The sequence below is a fragment of the Symphalangus syndactylus genome, chromosome 4, assembly GCF_028878055.3.
Source record: "Symphalangus syndactylus isolate Jambi chromosome 4, NHGRI_mSymSyn1-v2.1_pri, whole genome shotgun sequence".
Taxonomy (NCBI): domain Eukaryota; kingdom Metazoa; phylum Chordata; class Mammalia; order Primates; family Hylobatidae; genus Symphalangus; species Symphalangus syndactylus.
The window spans coordinates 73,519,941-73,541,727 of record NC_072426.2 but is presented as its reverse complement, the minus strand read 5'-3'; the positions used below and the strand labels follow the sequence as shown (position 1 = coordinate 73,541,727).

The 21,787-nt window shown below is 37.4% G+C and overlaps 1 protein-coding gene across 2 annotated transcripts in view; it reads left to right on the top strand.

Annotated features, from left to right (window-relative positions):
- Positions 1–1,369: 1,369 nt before the first annotated feature.
- The window catches only part of EPC1 (enhancer of polycomb homolog 1), a 119,078-nt gene continuing 98,660 nt past the window's right edge, over positions 1,370–21,787 (top strand). Inside the window, exon 1 of one of the 2 annotated variants that reach the window (XM_055275088.2) lies at positions 1,370–2,373. In XM_055275088.2, the coding sequence (XP_055131063.1) occupies positions 2,371–2,373 (3 nt within the window). In that variant the 5' untranslated portion in view covers positions 1,370–2,370. The remainder of the gene's footprint in view (positions 2,374–21,787) is intronic. The other variant, XM_055275089.2, reaches the window with a different exon arrangement.

The following is a 21,787-nucleotide window of genomic DNA, read 5'->3' as shown; positions in this document are numbered from 1 at the left end:
TGCCTGGCACATTCTAAGTTCTCAAGAACTGTTTGAATAAACAGCAAAAGAATTATTTATCTTATGTATTTCTGTGATAATCTCCACCAAAACATTTCATTCTACATATTATCTTTCCTGAAACAAAAACCAAAAATCCCTCAAATTGTGTATATCATGAATATGGTCTCAAAAACTCCAAAGAAAATTATCCCATAGGAAAGCATGTAATCAGAAGTACGTGTATCTTACAAAGTGCACAGAACATCCTAATCTACAGATAATAAAGTATATGAAGGTATATACACATATGGATGTGCATATCTAGGTATTTTCTTTACCATGGCTGTTCATTAAATATATCTGACCCCAAGTCCTCTCAGATTGTCTACTTCACTTGGCAGTAGAACAAAGGCAGGAGACGTGGCCCAGAGAGGGGTCTAGCTCAAATGCTATCTAAATTGGCCCAGGCCCCATGGCAGTAGGTGCCCTGTCTAGTGAAAGTTCAAGGAGTTCTCACTAAAAACATAGTGAGTTCTACCTCCTGGCTTATCATGGACAGGCTCTGTTTATTCCAGCTGTCCTATAATTAGCCCTTTTCTCTCTCAAAGTATCCTGTGTTAGATGATAAATTCATAATCACTCTAGCTATATCTTTCTAAGAATGTTACCTATTAAATGCCAGGCAGGGATACCAGACCAATGTGTGTGTGTGTGTGTGTGTGTGTGTATGTGCATGTGTGTGTGTATGTGTGTGGTGTGTGTAGGGAGGGGAAGAGGTTGTGAAGAATGTAGATAATTCCCCACCCCTTCCTTAATCCAGTTCCTTTAAACCCTGTTCTCTCCTTGGCTCGTTAGAAAATTTAGTAGGCAAAGAATTTTTACTGAATATGTTAGCACATGTATGCAGTATTTGACACACTACGATCTCTGTCGACTTTTCTGACTTTACATTAGCAAGCATAGTCTTGCGTCTGTTTAACGTTCTTTTTTTAAATGAACGTCAAAGTGAAACGTTTTGTCTTAGATTTTGTCTTTATTTAAAAGCCCAGTTGCAACCACCAAATACCTGACTCAGCTCACAGCTAGAGACCAAGCATCAAATTTCCCAGCCCACTTAATTTGAAAGCCTGCCAAGATAGGTGAAAGACCTTATAAATATGTAAAGCAGGAAGTTCAAATTACAGTCAAGTAAATCTCTAGTGATTGATGTTCTTTTCAAAACAATTTTAAAAAACTAATAATGACCAGCACATTTCTAAGACCCTCTTACCAAAGGTTTCCCCCGAGTTCAGACTCAATGGTGTACTTTCAGTACTGTATTTATTTTGGATTTTTACCACTTCCTGGAGGCCAGGAGGAGGCACAGTGGGAGGATCCTAAAAAACTCAGTACCACAGCCATTTTGTTTGTAAGGCAGAGTGGTAGAATTCTGTCAGCCAGTAAAGGTTTTTGAAACAGTTTTTAAGGGGGGCGGGGGAGGGGGCGGGAATATGCCTATTGTTTTCATTTAACCGCTAAATTCATTATTTTATTTTACTTTTTGCACACATCGTAGTTACTGTGAATAAGAAATTATATTTTTTTTCCCAAGGAATTAAAGATCTCGGAGCTAAAGGAGTCATGAATTTTGTTCCAGGATGACTGGCTTCTCTAGGTACCTTCATGAGATCAAATCGAAAAATATTTTGATGGACATCGTTTTTACATGGCCAGGTTTGCATGCAGAGGATTTATCGAGTGGTTGAAAAGGATCAACAATTTGCTCAAGAAAAACATGATAATGCTGTTTAAAGAAAAACAAAAACAAAAAGCAAACAAACAAAAAAAAAACACCCACATCCAAGAAGCCAGAGTGTTCCTTCAGATGTTATAAGGGGCATTCCCCCGAGCTCACAGGCAGCCGTGGGTGCTATTGTCTTGCAGTGTCACTTCATAGCGAGCTTAGACTTTTGTCATTTGGGTGGCTGTGCTTTTAAAAGCCCAGTGTAAAATGGCACACACACTGCATTTTTTTCCGAGCTGCAGGAGGCGGGGGCAGCGGGGGATAGTGCAGACTGTAGGGACACTGCCCTCCCAGCCAATCAGCGCTCGCCTGCTTGCCATCGCAAAGTTGTTAACCCCAGAGTCTTCTGGCTGTGCTGCCTCCTCTGCTTTTAATCTTCTGTGGATATTTCTCCGATTTCCCCCAAACGCCCACAGATCCTGGAGGAAGCCACCCCATTCGGCCACCGATCATGGAAGAAAGTATTACTTTTTATTTACCAAACATTTTGAAGATGTTGGAAGATCCATATGCTGCCTGGAGGCTGTTGTTTCTAGGGACACAAGTATCCAGCCTATATTGTTACAATTTTTTTTCAAGAGCTGCCGTCTTCTTTGCCTGCACTAATGGTAAGTTTGTAATTTTCACCATTTATGTCAGTCTTTGAAAGAGCCACCGGCTAAAAAGGATTTTCATTGTGTTTCTTCTAACAAAACCAATCTTTGTATTTTTCTTTAGCATTGACCTTGCACGTTCTACCTAATCTTGCCTGGTTAATTTTTACCAAAAGAAAAAAAACAGTTTTTTTTTCATTGTTAAAGCTAAATATTTATAATATAAATTATACTTTAATTACTGTGAACTACAGAGGAACTCAGATATTTCAAGATGGACTTGTTTTGTGCCAGTAATGTTGGCAATGCCAAATATGTGCATATCCTCTTTATAAAAATTATGTCTTACCTAATTTGTCCAGGACTCAATTATCAGCAGGCAAACTATGGATATAGTTTTTTTTAAATGGACCTATTGTGGTTCTCTTGATAGATTACTTGGATACAAACTACAGAAAAGCTGCCCTTGGTATAATGAAGGTGGAGGTTGACATAACCGGGTTTATATTAAGTTATGGCTGTTACTAAATAGTGGATCTTTTATTTGCTGATCAGATCTCAACTTGTAGTCTATGATATTATTTCTTTGAAGCTCTTCATTAGATAATCTTTGCAGATCTATCTTGTTTTTCTCCTATAAGGTACATTTGGGAGACATTTTGTAATTTTTGGCATTTTTCTAATTTTTTTTTTCTTTTTGCACACGGTGGGAGATCTTTTTTGTTTTGCATTGATCTGTGTTGGTGGCGCTGTAGTGCTCCTCAACAATTTATGTCAGTTTCACTAAAAGAAAAAAGGAAGAAAAAAAAAGAGGTGGGGCAAGATTTGATCTATTCTCTTCTCCTTTTATTTTCTTAAAGAAAGTTCATTTTAGTCAGTGGAAATATTCAGTTTTGTTATTTAAATGTTTTCTGTGAACTGTGAACTATGGTGAGAGAAGACATGTCGTCACAACTAGTCGAGGGAACATCAGGGACAGGCATGCAGTTTGCAGTTGTTTTATCTGATCTGATTTATCATGTCTATATCAGAATTATTCAGTAATAAGCTGTCGATTTATCCTTTTAGTAACATTTTGCGTTTTCCTTATATTACAAAATTATATGTGTTTATGTGTTAGTGTATTTTCAATTTACCCAAACATTTGAGTTTTAGTTCCTTCAACATTGTAAAAGTTGAATTTCATTTTGAACCTAGGGATTTCTTAAATAACTATTCTAAGTTTCTTCTGAGGTTTTTCTAATAAATAGTCATATAATAATTCCCACATTATTGTTTGTTTCATTTTGAAATGATACTTCAACTGAATTACAGATAGTCTTGTTTTAAAAATAACAAATATTTTGGAATAAGATAATTTTTTAAGAATATGTGCACAATTGCTTTTGGCTTTAAAAATTTTGATGTTCACATATCTAAATGCAGGATTGTATCTTTTCCATCTTTGTTCTTATTGAGTTGTCTGATTAGAGAATGTGGGATTTAGGCCCAAAGCCTCCCAAGAACAAAAATGTGTTACGATCTGACATAGGTTTTACTGGTCTCTGTAAACATTTTAGTTGCTTATGGAGATAGTAAGTGTGCCCTTAGTTCAAAAAGAAAGTGAGACGAATAAGTAATTGAACCCTAAAGCATATTTTTTTTGCCACATAAAATAAAAACAACTGAAATAGTATACTAGACCACTTTTCCATAAGATTGAAGAGATTATTTTTTGAAAGAGTGAACATTTCAAGAATTATTATTTAGCGTGTTTATCCACTTTGGAATATGTAAATGCTCATTTCACTTTTTAATCATTTAACAGGTTGAAGTAAAAGGATGTGTGAAAATGGCTAAAAATAGTATTTCTGATTTTTGTGTCTCTATATCTACATATCCCTTGCTTGAACTTCAAAAATAATTATGTGTTATGCCCATATTTTGTTTATACTGTGCTATAAAAATGTGAAAATGTTCACTGTAAAATTTATCTATTCGTAAAATGTAAATGTCCCATCAAGGCTGGTTTTTGACATTATGGATTATTTATACAATGAAATACTGCAGGTGTAAATATATTATCTAACCTTCTGGTTATGCTGGAGAGTTTAGTTCTCTGAAGTTGATCTAGCAAATAAAATATACTTTCCAACACATGTATTGCTAAAATAGTCTGCTATTCAGAATGGCGACAATTTTTATTTTATTTAATCTCTGAAAACTAAACATGTGTATATAAGGTAGCCCCCTTTTAAACACAAACTGATGCTCTGAAGTCCATATGGAGCCATGCAATGCTCTTTGTTCTCCTACATCATTGACTATTACATCATTGATTATGAAGTAACTATTACAGTTAAATCTTCACTTTTAAAAATCCTTCATATATATTTATATGACCGATAACATTTTATATATGACTCTTACATCACTATGTATTCAACGAGGTTGAAATCTATGAGGCAAAAACAATTCACTATTTTATATTATTCTCCATTTTAAAATCCACCTTGAGCTTCATTTTAGCTCTTGATTCCTTGAACATTAATTTTTTTAATTGATAACATTTGTATAGAAATTTAGTTCATGAGCTTGGTGTGATTGTGATTAGAATTATAACAAATTTTTATTAAAAACCTTTATTTATTAAATTTAGTAGATAGAGAACTAACAGTTGCTAGACCATGGACAATAAAAAATTATTTTTAAAAAATCCCAAAATGTCATTTTAGTCAATAGTTACACACTTATTTCTTTCTTGCACACCATTTTATCAGATAATAGCAAGTAGCAAAATTTACTATATTGTCACATCATTTTTCTCATCCTGCCCGTCCCTCTGATGGAGGGAGGGGCTAATGAGTAGTGAAATAACCAAAAAACAGGTTGCAGAAAGCAGAAAGAAATAATGCCAAAGACATGGAGAATCTGTAAATCAAATTCGAAACAATAAACCTCAGAAAAATGAACTTGAAATTATGGAGCTCAATCAATAATAAATAAACTGAGAATTATATTAAGACAATGTAATGAACCAATACAATTTCCTGATTTATTAACTTGCATTCATTAGTATTGTTAAAGACTGAGGAAGTTTCAGGTTAGCCAAACTCATTAGATAATAGGTAATGGTAGGGTGAGGTAACAAAGAGAAGAAAGATTTAGAGATGTTAAGGTGACCAAACATAAAATGCTAAAAATATTAGCCAGGGTTAATCTAATCTACCTTGGAATGAACTTTTTTAAAAGAAGAAAATATAAATTAAAATTCTATCCTGTGAAATCACGTACAATATAGACCTGAAATTGTCTGTTTCCAATTCTACCCACTTCTCGTGCATATTTACCTCTGTTATTTGCTAGATGTGTTACTACTTTCCATAAGACGATACAGATACACTACTGTCCTCCTCAGCATGGTTTTGCAAAGGAAAACAAGAGGACAATGATACACAAAACATGTGTTTGTGTTATGACTTTGTTTTTGATCTTTCCAAAATGATTATCAAGTGGAGAATCTAAAGGGAAACTAAAGCAGATGTATAATTTTATAAATATTTTTATGAAAAAGATAAAAGCAGATTTTATACTTGATTTGTTCAACATTTGTTTTTATTTTTATTCGGGGGTTTGTTTATTCTAGATCTTCCCCCATCTACTATGTATCATTCTGATAAGATGCCAGGATGCAATATTAAGCAAAAGAGGCAAGGATTCCTGCTGTAATGGAGTCTACACTCCAATGTGGTTCAGAGTTCTAAAGATATTTTAAATCTAAGGTCTTAGATGTGTGAGATTCCCAATGAAGGCCAAATAATATTTTTGGAAAAAAATATTCTTTTAATTTAGATCTGTTTAAACAGGATTTGACAAGTGTTCTTCCATTGAAGGACCATGATTCGGGCATCAAGTACTCACATATTGGGGTTGGGAGAGGATGTGGCCCTTAAGCTTTAGATATAACCCAAATAGATGCTGCAGATGGTTGCCTAATACAAATTCCTATTGCAAAATGAGAAATAAGACTTTGATTTACTGGCTAGAGAAAAGAGATGGAGAGAGGATCACTCTGGTGGCAGGAGTTTTAGGCATGTCCCTGTGAGATCCATTTGATGAAAACATTTTTTAAAACATGGCAGGGCCTCATTTTGCACATTTTGCTCATAGTGTCATCAAATAAACATCAAGGTAAATATAAACTGTGAAGATGAAGCAGGGAAATAAAACTAGTATTGAAGTATTATATTAGAACTAAAATTTTTATTTTAGAACCTTCTGTAATAATTTCTAGTGGTATATATAACAGAAATTTTAAAAATAAAAACAGATATTTTAATTTACGAAAATAATATAATTAGACACTTAGCTAATGGTTAATTAGTTAAACATATCAGGTATGGAGCAGGAAAGTAAGACTGATGTTATTTCTATACAGACGAATTGGAGGAGAAGGAACTATTTATTAAGGAATCTCTATGTGGGTTAAGATGATCTCAGGAATAAAGTTACCAGATTATTGTGTCATACAGCCAATTAATCTATAGTAGCTAGATGTGTTATATTATTTAGTTTGCTTTCATACTAACATAGAACCCTACTGATAGTGGCATAAAAAATAAGGACACTTATTTTTTCAACTAAATGAGTAATCAGGTGGCAAGTGAGTTCTAGGTTTGGTTCAATAGTGAGTTCTAGATTTGGTTCAACAATGTTTTTAAGTTCCTTTAATCTTTTACATTGCCATAACATCAGCAATGTCTTTCCTCGTAGTCACAAAGTGGCTGCTGCAGACCCAGGCATCATATCCTAATATTAAAATATCCAAAGTGAGGAGAGTTACTCTTATTCATCTTGTTGTAAGGGAAGAAATCCTTTCTCAGAAGCCCCATAGCACAGTGTTTCTTAGAGCTCATTGGCCAGGTTTGTAGGACGTGCTCATACCTAAACCAGTCACTGACAAGGGGACTGAAATTACCAGGATTGGTTTAACTAGGGAAGATGCTTAGAAGGGTGAACACCTGCTGAATATTTAGAGCTCAATAAGGTTAGCACTTAATTGCTTTGCGTAAACTTGAACTGTTTTGTATAAACATTCTTGAGTGATTAAAACATTAGTATCTGTTTTCTCAGTGGCCAGATATGTCACTCATGGGCTAATTTTAAAAATAACAAAAACAACATTTGATTAGAGCTTACTATGTTCCAGCCTCTAGCCTAAATGCTACCTTTATCTCCTTAAATCCTCACACAAAATTAGGAGATAAGGCAATTATTATAACCATTTTGCAGCCAAGGAAACTGAGGCATAGAGAGGTTTATACCCCTGAGGCTTGGCCCATGTTACACAGAAATGAAAAAGCTAGAGTGTGAACTTGGGAAGTCTGAAATCAGAGTCTGTGTACTTCCTCCTTCCTCCTTGTCTTTACTATCACATGAGATATTTGTAAAATTGGTGTTCTCTAACTTTTATTTTATTTTACTTTTATTTACTTTTATTTTATTTTATTTTATTTTATTTTATTTTATTTTATTTTAACCGAGTTGCACTCTTGTCACCCAGGCTGAAGTGCAATGGCACAATCTCAGCTCACTGCAACCTCCGCCTCCCGGGTTCAAGCGATTCTCCTGCCTCAGCCTCCCAAGTAGCTGGGATTATAGGCGCCCGCCACCACATCCAGCTAATTTTTTTTGTATTTTTAGTAGAGATGGGATTTTACCATGTTGGCCAGGCTGGTCTCAAACTCCTGATCTCAGGTGATCCACCCGCCTTGGCTCCCAAAGTGCTGGGATTACAGGCATGGGCCACCACACCTGGCCTGACTTATATTTTAAATGTGCTCTATGATATTGCTGTCGAAGCTTCTGGTTAATTTATTACTTTGTAAATCTAACAGTGTTTTCCTAGAATGAGTAATTGGCCTTCTGATTTATCAGTCATATACAGAATGAAACTTTGTATGTTGAATTTGCATCTGATACATTTGTACCTGTACTTTACCTCCTCTCTTCAGGAACATCTCATGAAATTCTTTCAGACAAATTTTTTACAGGGCAAAGAAGATCAAAGCCTAGAGATTCAGTGAGGCCTTATTGAAGTGGGTAAATTCATGATTCATAACATTAGGTCCAGATGGAATATTGGCATCTATTTCGCAATATATAAGGCCAATTGTATGTACTGAAATGTTTCAGTCTTTATAACTTTTATATGGAAGCTTTCACCTGTGGGACATTTTGCAGGGTTTTGTTGCACTCTAGATGAGTGGATCTCAAACTTTGGTGTGCCCTAGAATCACCTGGAGGGCTTATTGAAACACAGATTGCCAGGCCCCCACCACAAGAGTTACAGGTTCAACTGGCCTGTGGTGGGACATGAGAATTTTCATTTCTTAGTTCCCAGATGATGAGATGCTGTTGGTCCAGGCAACAACATTTGAGAACACTGCTCTAGAGTATCAGATGCTGTCTGCCATGATAAGTATTTTGGCTTTGAAATATGGATTGCAAACTTTGAAAGGGTGTCATTTAATTTTTGGCAAAAGGAATTAATATATACATATTTCAGTATTAAATAGGATGTTCAGGGTGGGCTGATTGAAAAGGTGAGAGTTGAGCAAAGACTTGAAGAAGGAATCTTTTTGTTTTATGTTTTGAGATGGAGTCTCCCTCTGCCACCCAGGCTGAAGTGCGGTGGCGCGATCTTGGCTCACTGCAAACTCCGTCTCCTGGTTTCAAGCAATTCTCCTGCCTCAGCCTCCCCGAGTAGCTGGGACTACTGTGCCACCCCACCCAGCTAATTTTTTTTTTTTTTTTTTTGTATTTTTAGTAGAGACAAGGTTTCACCATGTTGGCTAGGCTGGCCCCGAACTCTTGACCTCAGGTGATCCACCCACCTCAGCCTCCCAAAGTGCTGGGATTACAGGTGTGAGCCACCACGCCCGGCCATGGAGGATTCTCCTTATGCTTTAGCATTAATATCACATTTAAAATTTATTTGCCAACGAGTCATTAATGTGTGTATTTTTACCTTTTTAAAATAGCACTCATACTTTACAAGTGATTTTTTTTAAAGCAAGTAAAAGTAGAGTTTAGTTTTGCTCAATACCAAGGCCCATCTGTGAAAGACCTGAATCTGTGTCATTTTGCTGTTTTTCTCAAGATTTTATTCCACCAACCACCAATGCCCCATATTCACTAGTAGGACATAGTATCCGTGAGACTGAGAAAGGGAGGCTGCCATGCCAATGACCTATATTTAGCTCTGAAACTCGGGCCACTGCTCCAATCCACTGGAAACTCTCCATCCTCCAACATAGAGGTCACAATCCCCAGTTGAAAAACACTGCAACATGCCAAAGAATGAAGAGGACCATTTCCAAGAGTTTAATTGCTTTGCGGTTCCATTATTAAGTTATGAGACTTCAGAAATTTTTAGTTCTGAAGGTGTTTGTTCATTTATCAAGAAACAAATTGCCAACCTAAATGAGGGAGGAAAAAATCAGCAAATTCCATGTCCTTTCTATCCTCAGAAGCCATTATAAGCTTCAAGCCATCCTTCCATACCATTGGAGGTCTTCTCAAGAAGCTGGTATGAAGTATCCTGAAGAGGCATAAGTAGTGAGTTTAGGCTAGTGTGGTCTAGTATTAAAAAGAGTCATTCAGCAACTATTTAATAGTAGACTCAGATCATTTAAAATTGCCTAAAACTCCAGAACTGTGCTGTCCCATACAGTACTCACTAGTAACATGTGGCTATGTGTATTTAAATTTGAATTAATTTAAATTTTAAAGTTCATTTTCCCAGTCACACTATCCACATTTCAAGTGGTCCATAGCTACACTCAGCTAGTGGCTACCATATTGGACAGCACAGATTTATGGCACATTTCCATGACTGCCCAAAGCTCTATTGAACAGCCCTGGTCTAGAATGATTCTGGGTCCTTCAGATCATGAGAGGCTCACACTCTTGTGCCAGTGGTTCTCAACTCTGCCTGTATGGAGAATCTCCCAGAAACTTAAAAACAAAATGTCTATGCCCTACCCTAAAAAGTTCTGGTTTAGTTGGACTGGATGGGATCTGGAAATAAGTATTTCCCAAAAGTTGTCCGTGGGATCCTAACAGTTAGGGTTGAGAATTGCTAAGTTATAGAGACAGGCTTATGGCTATTGAAGCAAGCCACTAAACCAAAAACTTGGGGGAGGTTTTTGTAGACTAGCCAGGCTACTTCTCATCTCCATCTTTCAAAACCTACTATCCATCTCCTAGGAGGTGAGGGAGGCCAAGACCTATGTAAAGATTAACGACAGTGAAACCAGTTCTGTGGAGTGAAGCAATAAATTGACTGCCTAATGAACACAAACTTTTGCTGGAAGAAAACCAGCCCTGTAACTCCTCTTCAGTTATGAGTTATTTGATGCCCTTCAGAGTGGGTCTTATATATTGAAAGGGTATTCAGAAGTTAATTCCAGTTTTTAAAATATACATAAAAAGTTTTTAGCTTATATATTCAAAGTAGCAGTTCTCCATTATGTTTTAAAATTTAGTATACAAATCTTATCATATTCATAAATCTTGCAGATTTTAGAAGTCATGATCCTTTAAATAATATCTGCTCTTATCTGTAGCATGACTTAATTAAACACCTCCCAACTTTTTACACTGAATTTATAAATTTAGTACATATAATTGCCTTCTTTAGTACTTTGTAAACATTTTCAAGAAGCTAAAATCTTACAGATCTAATAATTTAACTTCTAAACATGGTAACTCTTAAGTTCGCTCTAATGTTTCAATAATACACATAAACTTAGTAAGAATTCTGCTTAAAAGTCTAATAGGCTGACCTCTTACTCCATTAGGTCAAGTGTTCTTAAATAGTACAATTACTTACACTAAAAAAAAATTTCAGTACTTTCGACAGCACATTCTAAGTCTTTCTGGAGTTAAAATATGCTTACCTGTTAAAAGAACCGTTATGACCTACTCAAACAATTTGGGGTGTTGCCTTCCCAAGTAAATTTTTTGGTCTGCCTTCTTAGCTTGTTTATATTTTTTGATGAACAGTGGTTTTGGTTAGAACACAACTAGATCCTTGTTTGAGAAACTGATGGGGTGTACTGAGCCTTATTTATATTTACTGTATTTTTTTATTTAAAAAAAGATATTCTGAAGGCCTACTTGTCTTAGATATTGAATCATATCATTACCTATTTTCAAGTCATCTTAGGATTTATGGCTACATCAATTGAAAAATACCTGGATTTTGCACTTCCTAACCTTTTAGAATATGTAGCTGTCTTTTATATCTAAATCTAAATACCTTTGAATTTGGCAGAATGTCATATTCTTTCACGTTGTCTCGTAGGACAATCAACTCTTCCAGATATTTCTGATCCTTGACTGACTGAATTTCTCTCATGGCTTTGTCTGGCTATGTGGTCACCATTTCCAATGTTATTCTATTGACAAGATTTTTTAGCTTCCAGAGTAGCTGACCAGAAGCCTCTCCATCCACATTTCTATTGCAGACATTAGGAGAACACTTGAAGTACACGGCTTTGTCTGATCTACTTGGAGTTCCTAACTTTGCCATTTACTACCAATTGTCCAGGCCCTCAGTTTCTTCTTGTATCAAACAAGGTAATATTACTTAATCTCACGTGGCTGTTGAGAGAACACAATGAGTTAGTGCATCTAAAGTGCCTTGAATAGCGCCAGACTTGCCATAAGTACTCAAGATGTGCTCTAAGTTCTGTATTTCTTAGACAAAACTGATTTCAGAGATCAAAATAGGCCTTACACAGTGCGATGCGAATTTAAAAGATCACCCCATTCAGGTGTATGGATTTTGCAGTATTAAAGATGCTCCCTGGAATAGATCATTATCTTCTCCAAGTACTCTATTAAGTCAATGAGTCGGAGTATAAGGTTTATTATCTGCTTTTCTTTCATTAAATACATCTTTATTGAATTTCTACTACATTAAAAAAAAAAAAAAAACACTGCCCTGAGCCATAAAGGAGAAGGTAGTTTTCACTGGAATCTTGGATGGGTAGACTTTCAGCAGATAAAGATTGTGAGAAGACCTTCCAGGTAGAGAAAGCAGTGTGGGCACAGGCAAAGATGGAAGAACACATGTGGCTTTGAGAAACACAGCTAGAAGTCAGTGCGGATAGAGAGTAGGCTATGATGTGCAGAGGTTAGACACTGGGAAAGATAGGTCCATGAGAGTAGCTTGGACTAACACAGGGAGGGTTTGGAATCCCAAGCTGGGGAACCTAGAAATCAGGCATTGCCCACAGAACACCAGTTCAAATGCTTGCGTCAATTGCCAGAAAATGATGAAGGGATAAATAAAGAGGGAACTACTTCTTTCTTTTATTTGTCGGTTAACCCATTGGCATTGTGGAGGGAAACTCCAACAGTCTGGGTCTCTTGCCAGGTAAGTTTTGATGGCGGAGTAAAGAGAAATAGAAAAGATTGGAAGTTTGGGACAATTTTCAGTAAGTGTGGACACTGGACAGCAGGGGGCAGCATAAGGGCACCAAAAAGTTGAAAGATGCAGAAGACATTCGCTTATGTAACATTTCCTGACATTTATGAGTTCACATTTATAAGGCTACTTATATTACTAACTTAGCATTCTTCTCCCAAAAATGAACAGAAATTGACAGAGAAAAGAGGAAAAATAACAACTGCACTGTGTTAGGCTGGCTAACAGCAGAATGGCACTGCTGTTTATTTGAGAGGATAGAAACAGGCAGTTGTCTGCTTATTATTTCCTTTCAAATAAATACAAACTCAGAATTCAATACAAATGTGTACATTTCAATCGGAAAACACACCTTTATATGACTTTATGATTTTGCATTTTTTAAAATATGTTTGTTCAGCTATATTATATTCACAAGTTTCCCTAGTGAAAAAGTGGGGAAACTTGAAAAAATATATAATTTAAGAATGAATTGAAAGTTTAACATACATGTTATTTTATATGCCAAATATATGCAATTTTAAATTTTGAGTTTTTATGATTATGAAATTTTCTAGACTTTTAAATAAAAATTTTTTCTTTATGTCTAAAATTCAAAACTATCTACATTACATTTAATCAGACTTTTCTAGTGAAATTCATCTCTTACTTACCTTTTTAAAAGTTTCTTCAGCTATTGTTTTAAAAAAGTTTGGGGCCGGGCACGGTGGCTCATGCCAGTCTTTACATTAATAAGAATAGCAAAAGGCTGGGTGCGGTGGCTCATGCCAGTAATCCCAGCACTTTGGGAGGCCAAGGCGGGCAGATCACTTGAGGTCAGGAGTTCAAGACCAGCCTAGCCAACATGGCAAAACCTCTACTAAAAGTACAAAAATTAGCCAGGTGTGGTGGCTGGCGCCTGTAATCCCAGCTATTCAGGAGGTTGAGGCAGGAGAATCGCTTGAACCCAGCAGCCAGAGGTTGCAGTGAGCCAAGATCACGCCACTGCACTCAAGCCTGGACAATAGAGCAAGACTCTTTCTCAAAAATTTAAAATAAATAAATATATACATACATACATAAATAGTTTGGATGGTTAGTGATATTAAGAGTGGAAAACTGGAAATTTCCACGTAGATTTTTTTTTTAGCTCTAGAATTTGCCATGGCAAAGGCTACATTATACTCACCTGCAATCTCTCTATCCAACTTGTGAGGAAGATGGTAGCACACTGCTTCATACCCTCACACTTAAGGAGAAACCTCTCTGTCTGTGTTCCTTCATGATTCTTTCAATGCCTGTCACACGTGTTGAAGGTTGTGATCACTGTGTGGGTTGCACTCTGTGTGCTGCTTTTGTTCTGTCATTTTGCTTTTTTATATATACTTCTTTGCATGTATTGATATAATACCTCATATTTATCACTTTAAATGGCCAAAAAAATTGATGGCAGACTATTCTTATGATTATTGAATACTGATTTCCAATTTTAATAAGGAAAATCTGAAACAATGAATAAATTTGGGGCTTAAGCTGGTTAGCGTGAAACTTTATTCTTCAATATCATAATTGAAAATAAATTACTCTGTAAAGTAACTTCATGAAAAATTACCTATATTTTTTATTTTAATCATTTGTAAATCTGGGCATATAAAGATAACAAATTATTTAAAATGTTACCTTTCAAACCAGAGTTTACAAGCAGGTGTGCCTGCTTGTGTTTATAGGAAGTAAGTTCACTAACGGCAAGAGCAACATTTTCTTTTATATTTCCCCTGGCTTATAGTACAATGCTTTTGCACAGAGGTGGGGCCCAATAAACAAAACAAGGTTAGGAAAACTTATTAAAGCATCATATGAAACATAAACATGTTTTGTAATGTAGATTTAAAAGTACTCATTGTTGTTGTTGTTTTTAGCCTGAGTTTCGCTTTTGTTTCCCAGGCTGGAGTGCTGTGGCATGGTCTCGGCTCACTGCAACTTTCTCTTCCCGGGTTCAGGCAGTTCTCCTGCCTCAGCCTCCCAAGTAGCTGGGATTACAGGCACGTGCCACCATGCCATGTTAATTGTGTATTTTTAGTAGAGACGGGGTTTCACCATGTTGGCCAGGCTGGTCTCGAACTCCTGACCTCAGGTGATCCACCCATCTCGGTCCCCCAAAGTGCTGGGATTACAGGTGTGAGCCATTGCACCCATTCACTTTTTTTTTTTTTTTTTTTTTTTGTGAGACGGAGTCTGTCTCTGTTGCCCAGGTTGGAGTGCAGTGGCGTGATCTCAGCTCAGCGCAACCTCTGCCTCCTGGGTTCAAGCGATTCTCCTGCCTCGGCCCCCCAAATAGCAGAGATTACAGGTGCACCACTATGCCCAGCCAATTTTTTTTTTTTTTTTTAATTTTAGTAGAGACAGGGATTTCACCATGTTGGCCAGGCTGGTCTGGAACTCCTGACCTCAAATGATTCACCTGCCTCAGCCTCCCAAAGTGCTAGGATTACATGCATGAACCATGTCCCCAGCCTAAATGTACTCTTCATACTTCCATCATATGTTTCAAATTGTGAAATTGGTTAGAGTGCGACTGTTATTGTTCTTGTTGTTGTTGGTATTTTTCTCAGTGCCTAAATAAGACTGTGCTAATTATTTTCCTACATAGAAATTCTCCTCACTTCCTAGTGAAACTATCAGACTAATTACAGATCTTTTATTACTAGATGGTTATTTTGATCTGCTTTAGCCTTTATGCTAAAGTTTGCATCTTTTCATATTAATTCTGAATCCTTGTTATCTAGTTTTAGTGACATATTTATAAACAACACTGATTCCTCAAATCACATTTGACCACACTTAAGGCAGAGCTACTTCTACTAACCATCCTATAAGAACATTTTGTTTAAGCGTCAAGTGTCACCAATTACTAACTAATAGACCATAACCTCTCTGACTCAGGGATTGAAATTACATTCCCTAGGGCATGTCTTCCAGAACTTTTTATCTTATACTTCTCTTAGTGCTTTCTTTACTATGTAAACCAGGGGTATCCAATCTTTTGGCTTCCCTGGGCCATACTGGAAGAAGCAGAATTGTCTTGGGCCAAAAAATATACAAACGATAGCTGATGAGCTAAAAAACAAAACAAAAAAAATTGTGAAAAAAATTCTCATAATATTTTAAGAAAGTTTATGAATTTATGCTGGGCTGCATTCAAAGCTGTCCTGGGCTGTGTGTGTCCTACAGGCCACAGGTTGGACGAGCTTGATAAATATATAGTTAGAAAACACCAAAGGCATAGTTTCTTTAGAAATCACATGTCTCAAAGTAAATTATCTTTTCTTAGCTTTTTACATTTAAAAAATTTTATGTATTCTCTATTTTCTATAAACTACAAAAATAATAATAATAAAATTTGAGAGTTGAAAGAGTTGGGAAGGGTCGAGTCTCACTCCTTGAGGAGATGGAAGCCCAGGGAGATTAACATCAAGACCATTCAACTAGGCGGTGGCAGAGCCAGGATTGAAACTTACATTCTTTAAAATAAAAGCTTGCAAATAACTTTGTAATACAGTTAAGGTAAACTAGCATGGATTAATTTTTAATTCATTGACGACTCTAATTATAAAAATGTCACATGGCTTAAAAAAAATTTTGCTTTTTAAAAATACCCTGAGTAACCAACATGATGGGGCCGGGCGCAATAGCTCATGCCTGTAAGCCCAGCACTTTGGGAGGCTGAGGCAGGGGGATCACCTGAGGACAAGAGTTCGAGACCGGCCTGGCCAACATGGTAAAACCCCATCTCTACTAAAAATACAAAAATCAGCCAGGTGTGGTGGTGGGCACCTGTAATCCTAGCTACTTGGGAGGCTAAGGCAGGAGAATCACTTGAACCGGGGACACAGAGGTTGCAGTGAGCCGAGATCATGCCATTGCACTCTATCCTGGGTGACAAGAGTGAAATCCTATCTAAAAAAAAAAAAAAAGCCAACATGATGGACACAATACTATTATAAAATTAGACTTGTTCTCGGTCCTTAAAATTGTTTCATTTTTTATTCCCACTGAGAATTAAGAAATGAGAATATTTTAAGAAAGACCATTATACAGAGGATAGTTCAAACTTCATGCTGAAGAGCTATTGCTTTTCAAGTAGATTGTGCAAGTTTAGCTATTTGGAAAAGCACAGTTATTGGAACAACTCAAGAAAACAAAGGCAAAAAGAGTTCTGTTAAGACAGAAGAAAGGAAACTATATATTGGAAATACACACAATAGTGTCCCCTAAAGCCTGGTGTAAAGAAGCATATATATACATGTGTGTACACACTAGTATTTGTGTGAATTGAAAGAGAAAGGATAGGGTTTGAGAATTTATTTAAGAAGGAACACTTATTTAAAAATTCAGAATAGCATTTCTTTCTTTTAAAGGTCTAGGCTTTTAGTATTTTTGTTCAAGGGAAAGAATGACTGACAGCTAGTGTAAACCCAGCTTAGCATTTATGTTAAAATGAAGGTAATTAGAACCTGGCTCAGTATACTCAGGGGCAACTGACTTTCCACCCTACACTGAAAATTATTCCTCTTTCTTCAAGAAAAAATGGGCTGGGCATGGTAGCTCAAGCTTGTGGTCCCAGTACTTTGGGAGGCCGAGGCAGGCAGATCCCTTGAGCACAGGAGTTCGAGACCAGCCTGGGCAACATGGTGAAAATACAAAATTTTCTCTGCAAAAAAATACAAAAATTAGCCAGGTGTGGTGGCACATGCCTATAGTCCCAGGTGATCAGTAGGCTGAGGTGGGATGATTGCCTGAGCCTGGGAGGTCAAGGTTGCAGTGAGCCAAGATTGTGCCACTGCACTCTAGCCCAGGTGACAGAGTGAAACCCTGTCTCTCAGGTAATAAAGAGTTGTCTGGAATGGCCCTTTTCCTGTTGCAGATACTTTTACTAATATAGATTTCCTTTATGGATGTAAATTTCTTTTACGAAAGTATAGCAGAAATACAGGTTCAGTAGCTGGCTACTTGCAGAGTTTGCTTAACAAGGAGGTGTGGTATAAAGAAGGTGACTTTTTGTTCCAAAGATAGCTTAGGAGAAGAAGTACAGGCTTCCTGCCTTAAAGGTACTGCTTCACTTCTGGAGCAGAAAGCAGGCACTTTTTAAAGGGGGCCTAAGATGAATGGCACACGGGAGGAAGCAAGCAGGTGGGGTATCCATGTGCTAGTTTGGTGCCTTATCTACCAGGCAGTTGAGTTGGCATCTTCGTAGGCCAAAAACTTTCCAGGTGGGAGAGAGTTTTGTAGCAGGCATACTGTATTAGTTTGTTCTTGCGTTGCCATAAATACCTGAGACTGCGTAATTTATAAAGAAAAGAGATTTAATTGGCTCATGCTTCGGCACACTTTATGGGAGGCATGATGCTGGCATCTGCTCGGCTTCTGGGGAGGCCTTAGGAAACATAGTCTTAGTGGAAGGTAAAGGGGGAATGAGAACTCTTATTGCCAGAGCAGGAGCAAGAGAGAGACAGCGAGCGGGGAGGTGCTACTATGCTTTTAAACAACCAGATCTCATGAAAACTCACTCACTATCATGAGAACAACACCAAGAGGATGGTGCAAAATCATTCATGAGAAATCCACCCCCTGATCCAAGCGGCTCCCACCGGACCCCACTTCCAACATTAGGGATTACAGTTCAACATGAGATTTTGGCAGGGACACATATCTAAACTACATCACATGCTTTTGTTACCAGAAAGGGGTCCCCCGTCCAGGCCCCAAGAGAGGGCTCTTGGATCTCATGCAAGAAAAAATTCAGGGCAAGGCCATAAAGTGAAAGTGAGTTTAGAAAGTAAAGGAATAAAAGAATGGCTACTCCACACACAGAGCAGCCCCGAGGGCTGCTGATTGCCCACTTTTATGGTTATTTCTTAAGTATCTGCTAAACAAGGGGTGGATCATTAATACCTCCTTTTTTTAGACCATATAGGGTAACTTCCTGACGTTGCCATGGCATTTGTAAACTGCCCTGATGCTGGTAGGAGTGTAGCAGAGGTCACTCTCATCACTATCTTGGTTTTGATGGGTTTTAGCCAACTTCTTTACTGCAGCCTGTTTTATTGGTAAGGTCTTTATGACCTGTATCTTGTGCTGACCTCCTATCTCATCCTGTAACTTAGAATGCCTTAACTGTCTGGGAATGCAGTCCAGTAGGTCTCAGCCTCATTTTACCCAGCCCCTATTCAAGATGGCGTTGCTCTGGTTCAAACACCTCTGACATTTGGGGCTGTAAATTGACTATTATCTCTCAAAGCAGTCTCCGATGGGTGAGAGTTCCGCTCTGAAGCTTGGAAGCATATAGATGAACTTGCCCTGTAGTGGGTGTCTGGTGATGGGTGGGGGAGGGGTAAAAGATTATAACTGCATTTCTAAATGACTAAGTAGGAAGTAGGGAACAGGGAAAATGCAGAAAAGAGAAAAGAAGAGAAAACAGTAAACTATAATCGTAACTTATTCTATTTTTCTTAGAAAAATGGGGGTACTCTGTAACAAAGGATGGCTTTTCAGTGCTACTACTATACCTGCAACTTCTCAGAATAACCAGCTCAAATATGCCAAAGAAATAAATTTTGGGGGTGGCATATTCTGGTCTCCCACTGTCATATTTTGGGGTGGTATGTCCTGATCCCCAACACAATGCCTGCACATAGGCATTAATTATCTCTGCGTTACAGAGGAGGAAGCTAATGCTCATAGAAGTTGTAAATTTCATTCATGTTTACAGAGCTAGAAAAAAGCAGAGCTGAGATTCAAACCCACATCATGTTTGACTCCAGAGCCAGACCTTTTAACCACTACACAGCACTACATCTCTTAGCAATTTGTTTTCCTAAAGCTGTGGACCTAAAGGAAGAAGCTGAGGCACAAATACAATTTTAAGAGTTTACTTAAGCCAAAGTGAGGATGGCTGCCCAGAGCACACTTTTAAGTTGCCTTGGAGAGTGCTCCCTTGGCCTTTGTTACAAGCATGTTTTTAAAGGCAAAAGGGAACAAGGAATGGGCTGTTTGACAGGAATTCTCAATTGGGTTACAGAGACCACGTTGATTACTGATTGGCTATACTTTTTTTTTTTTTTTTTTTTGAGACGGAGTCTCACTCTGTCGCCCAGGCTGAAATGCAGTGGTGCGATCTTGGCTCACTGCAACCTCCACCTCCTGAGTTCAAGCGATTCTCCTGCCTCAACCTCCCAAGTAGCTGGGACTACAGGCGCAGGCCACTGCGCCTGGCTAAGTTTTGTATTTTTAGTAGAGACAGGGTTTCACCATGTTAGCCAAGCTGGTCTCGAACTTCTGGCCTCAGGTGATCCACCCACCTTGGCCTCCCAAAGTGCAGGGATTACAGGCTTGAACCACCGCGCCCAGCCTGACTATACGTTGTTGAACTACAGAGTATAAGTTATGGTGTCCAGTATGTGGCATTACTAGCTTAATTTATGGCTACTTGGTGTCAGTCTAGAGTTCCCATCAAGTGGCTTCAAGAGATAGTTATTTAGCCAAAGGAGGAAGTGAGACATGACTGCTGTTGCATTTCAGTGCCTCTCTGGGCCTGCTGATAATGTAAAGGGGCTTCCATTCCTCAGATAGAAAGTTTCTTTTCTTCCCCAAAGCTCCTCCATATCATATGCTAGCAACCTTTATTGCTGCTTTTAAAAAGGGGAAATCAGTGAGCAGAGAAAACTCAGGAAAAAATTTTTTTTTTTTGTTTCTGAGGTAGTGATAAGGAAGAGGCTTCATGTTGAAAATTATAGCAGTAAAAATTATAATATAGGTAAATTTCTAATCACAAAATAATGCAAACATATCATAGATTTCCTAAACTTTGCATTGTACTAGACATTCTTTAGAGTACAGTGAAGAAACATGGCAAGCTAAATTAAAAGAGGTGGAGAAAAGACAATTTAAAAAATAAATAAAATGGGTGAATTTTGGTTTTGTCCTAAGATTTCCTTTTTAAGGAACATTCACAGGGCCCAACTCTAGCAATCAAATCTGTGATTAATTACATGATTTGAACAGGTCCTAGATTTTCCATTCTAATGTGTTCTTTTGGGGAATGTATCCCCTTCCCAACCACAATGGTGAAATTGAAATAAAATTATATGATATTATTCTTTAAACTTGTATGGTACTTCGGAATTTTCAAAGATTTTTCACCACATTGTCTCATTTGTTGTTCATAATGCCCTAATGGGAAGAGAACAAATATTCTGTAGACCATGCATGTGAGATACTTATAGCTCAGAGATCAAATCCTTTCTATAGAGTCCTACTGCTGGTAAATGGTAAATACTAGACTTGGATCCAGATCAGCAAATACGGAAACCCGTGTTCCTTCTGGTACATCCTGCTGTGTCTCACTACACTATGTGGCTGCCTTGAACGCAAACTGTTACTTATCACTGGACTGTTTTCACACACAGCACTCACCCTGAGGCAAACAGTAGCAACCTGCGCAAAGAGGCCTTGACCCCCTGGGGAGCTAACTTTACCAGATTTGGAGATTGGGCAGCCACTGTGCAACTACCAGATGAACTCACTTGGCAATGAGAGGAAAAGAGGCAACAGGGCTCGTTGTAGACATATACATGATACAAAACTACTAAACATGCATAGAAATGATACAAAACTACTAATGATACAACATATGAATGATACAAAACTATTAAATATACCTAGGAATGATACAAAATTACTAATGATACAAATATAAATGATACAAAACTACTAATGATACAAACATATGAATGATACAAAACTACTAATGATACAAACGTGAATGATACAAAACTACTAGTGATACAAACGTGAATGACACAAAACTACTAATGATACAAACATACGAATGATACAAAACTACTAATGATACAAACATACGAATGATACAAAACTACTAAATATACCTACGAATGATGCAAAATTACTAATGAT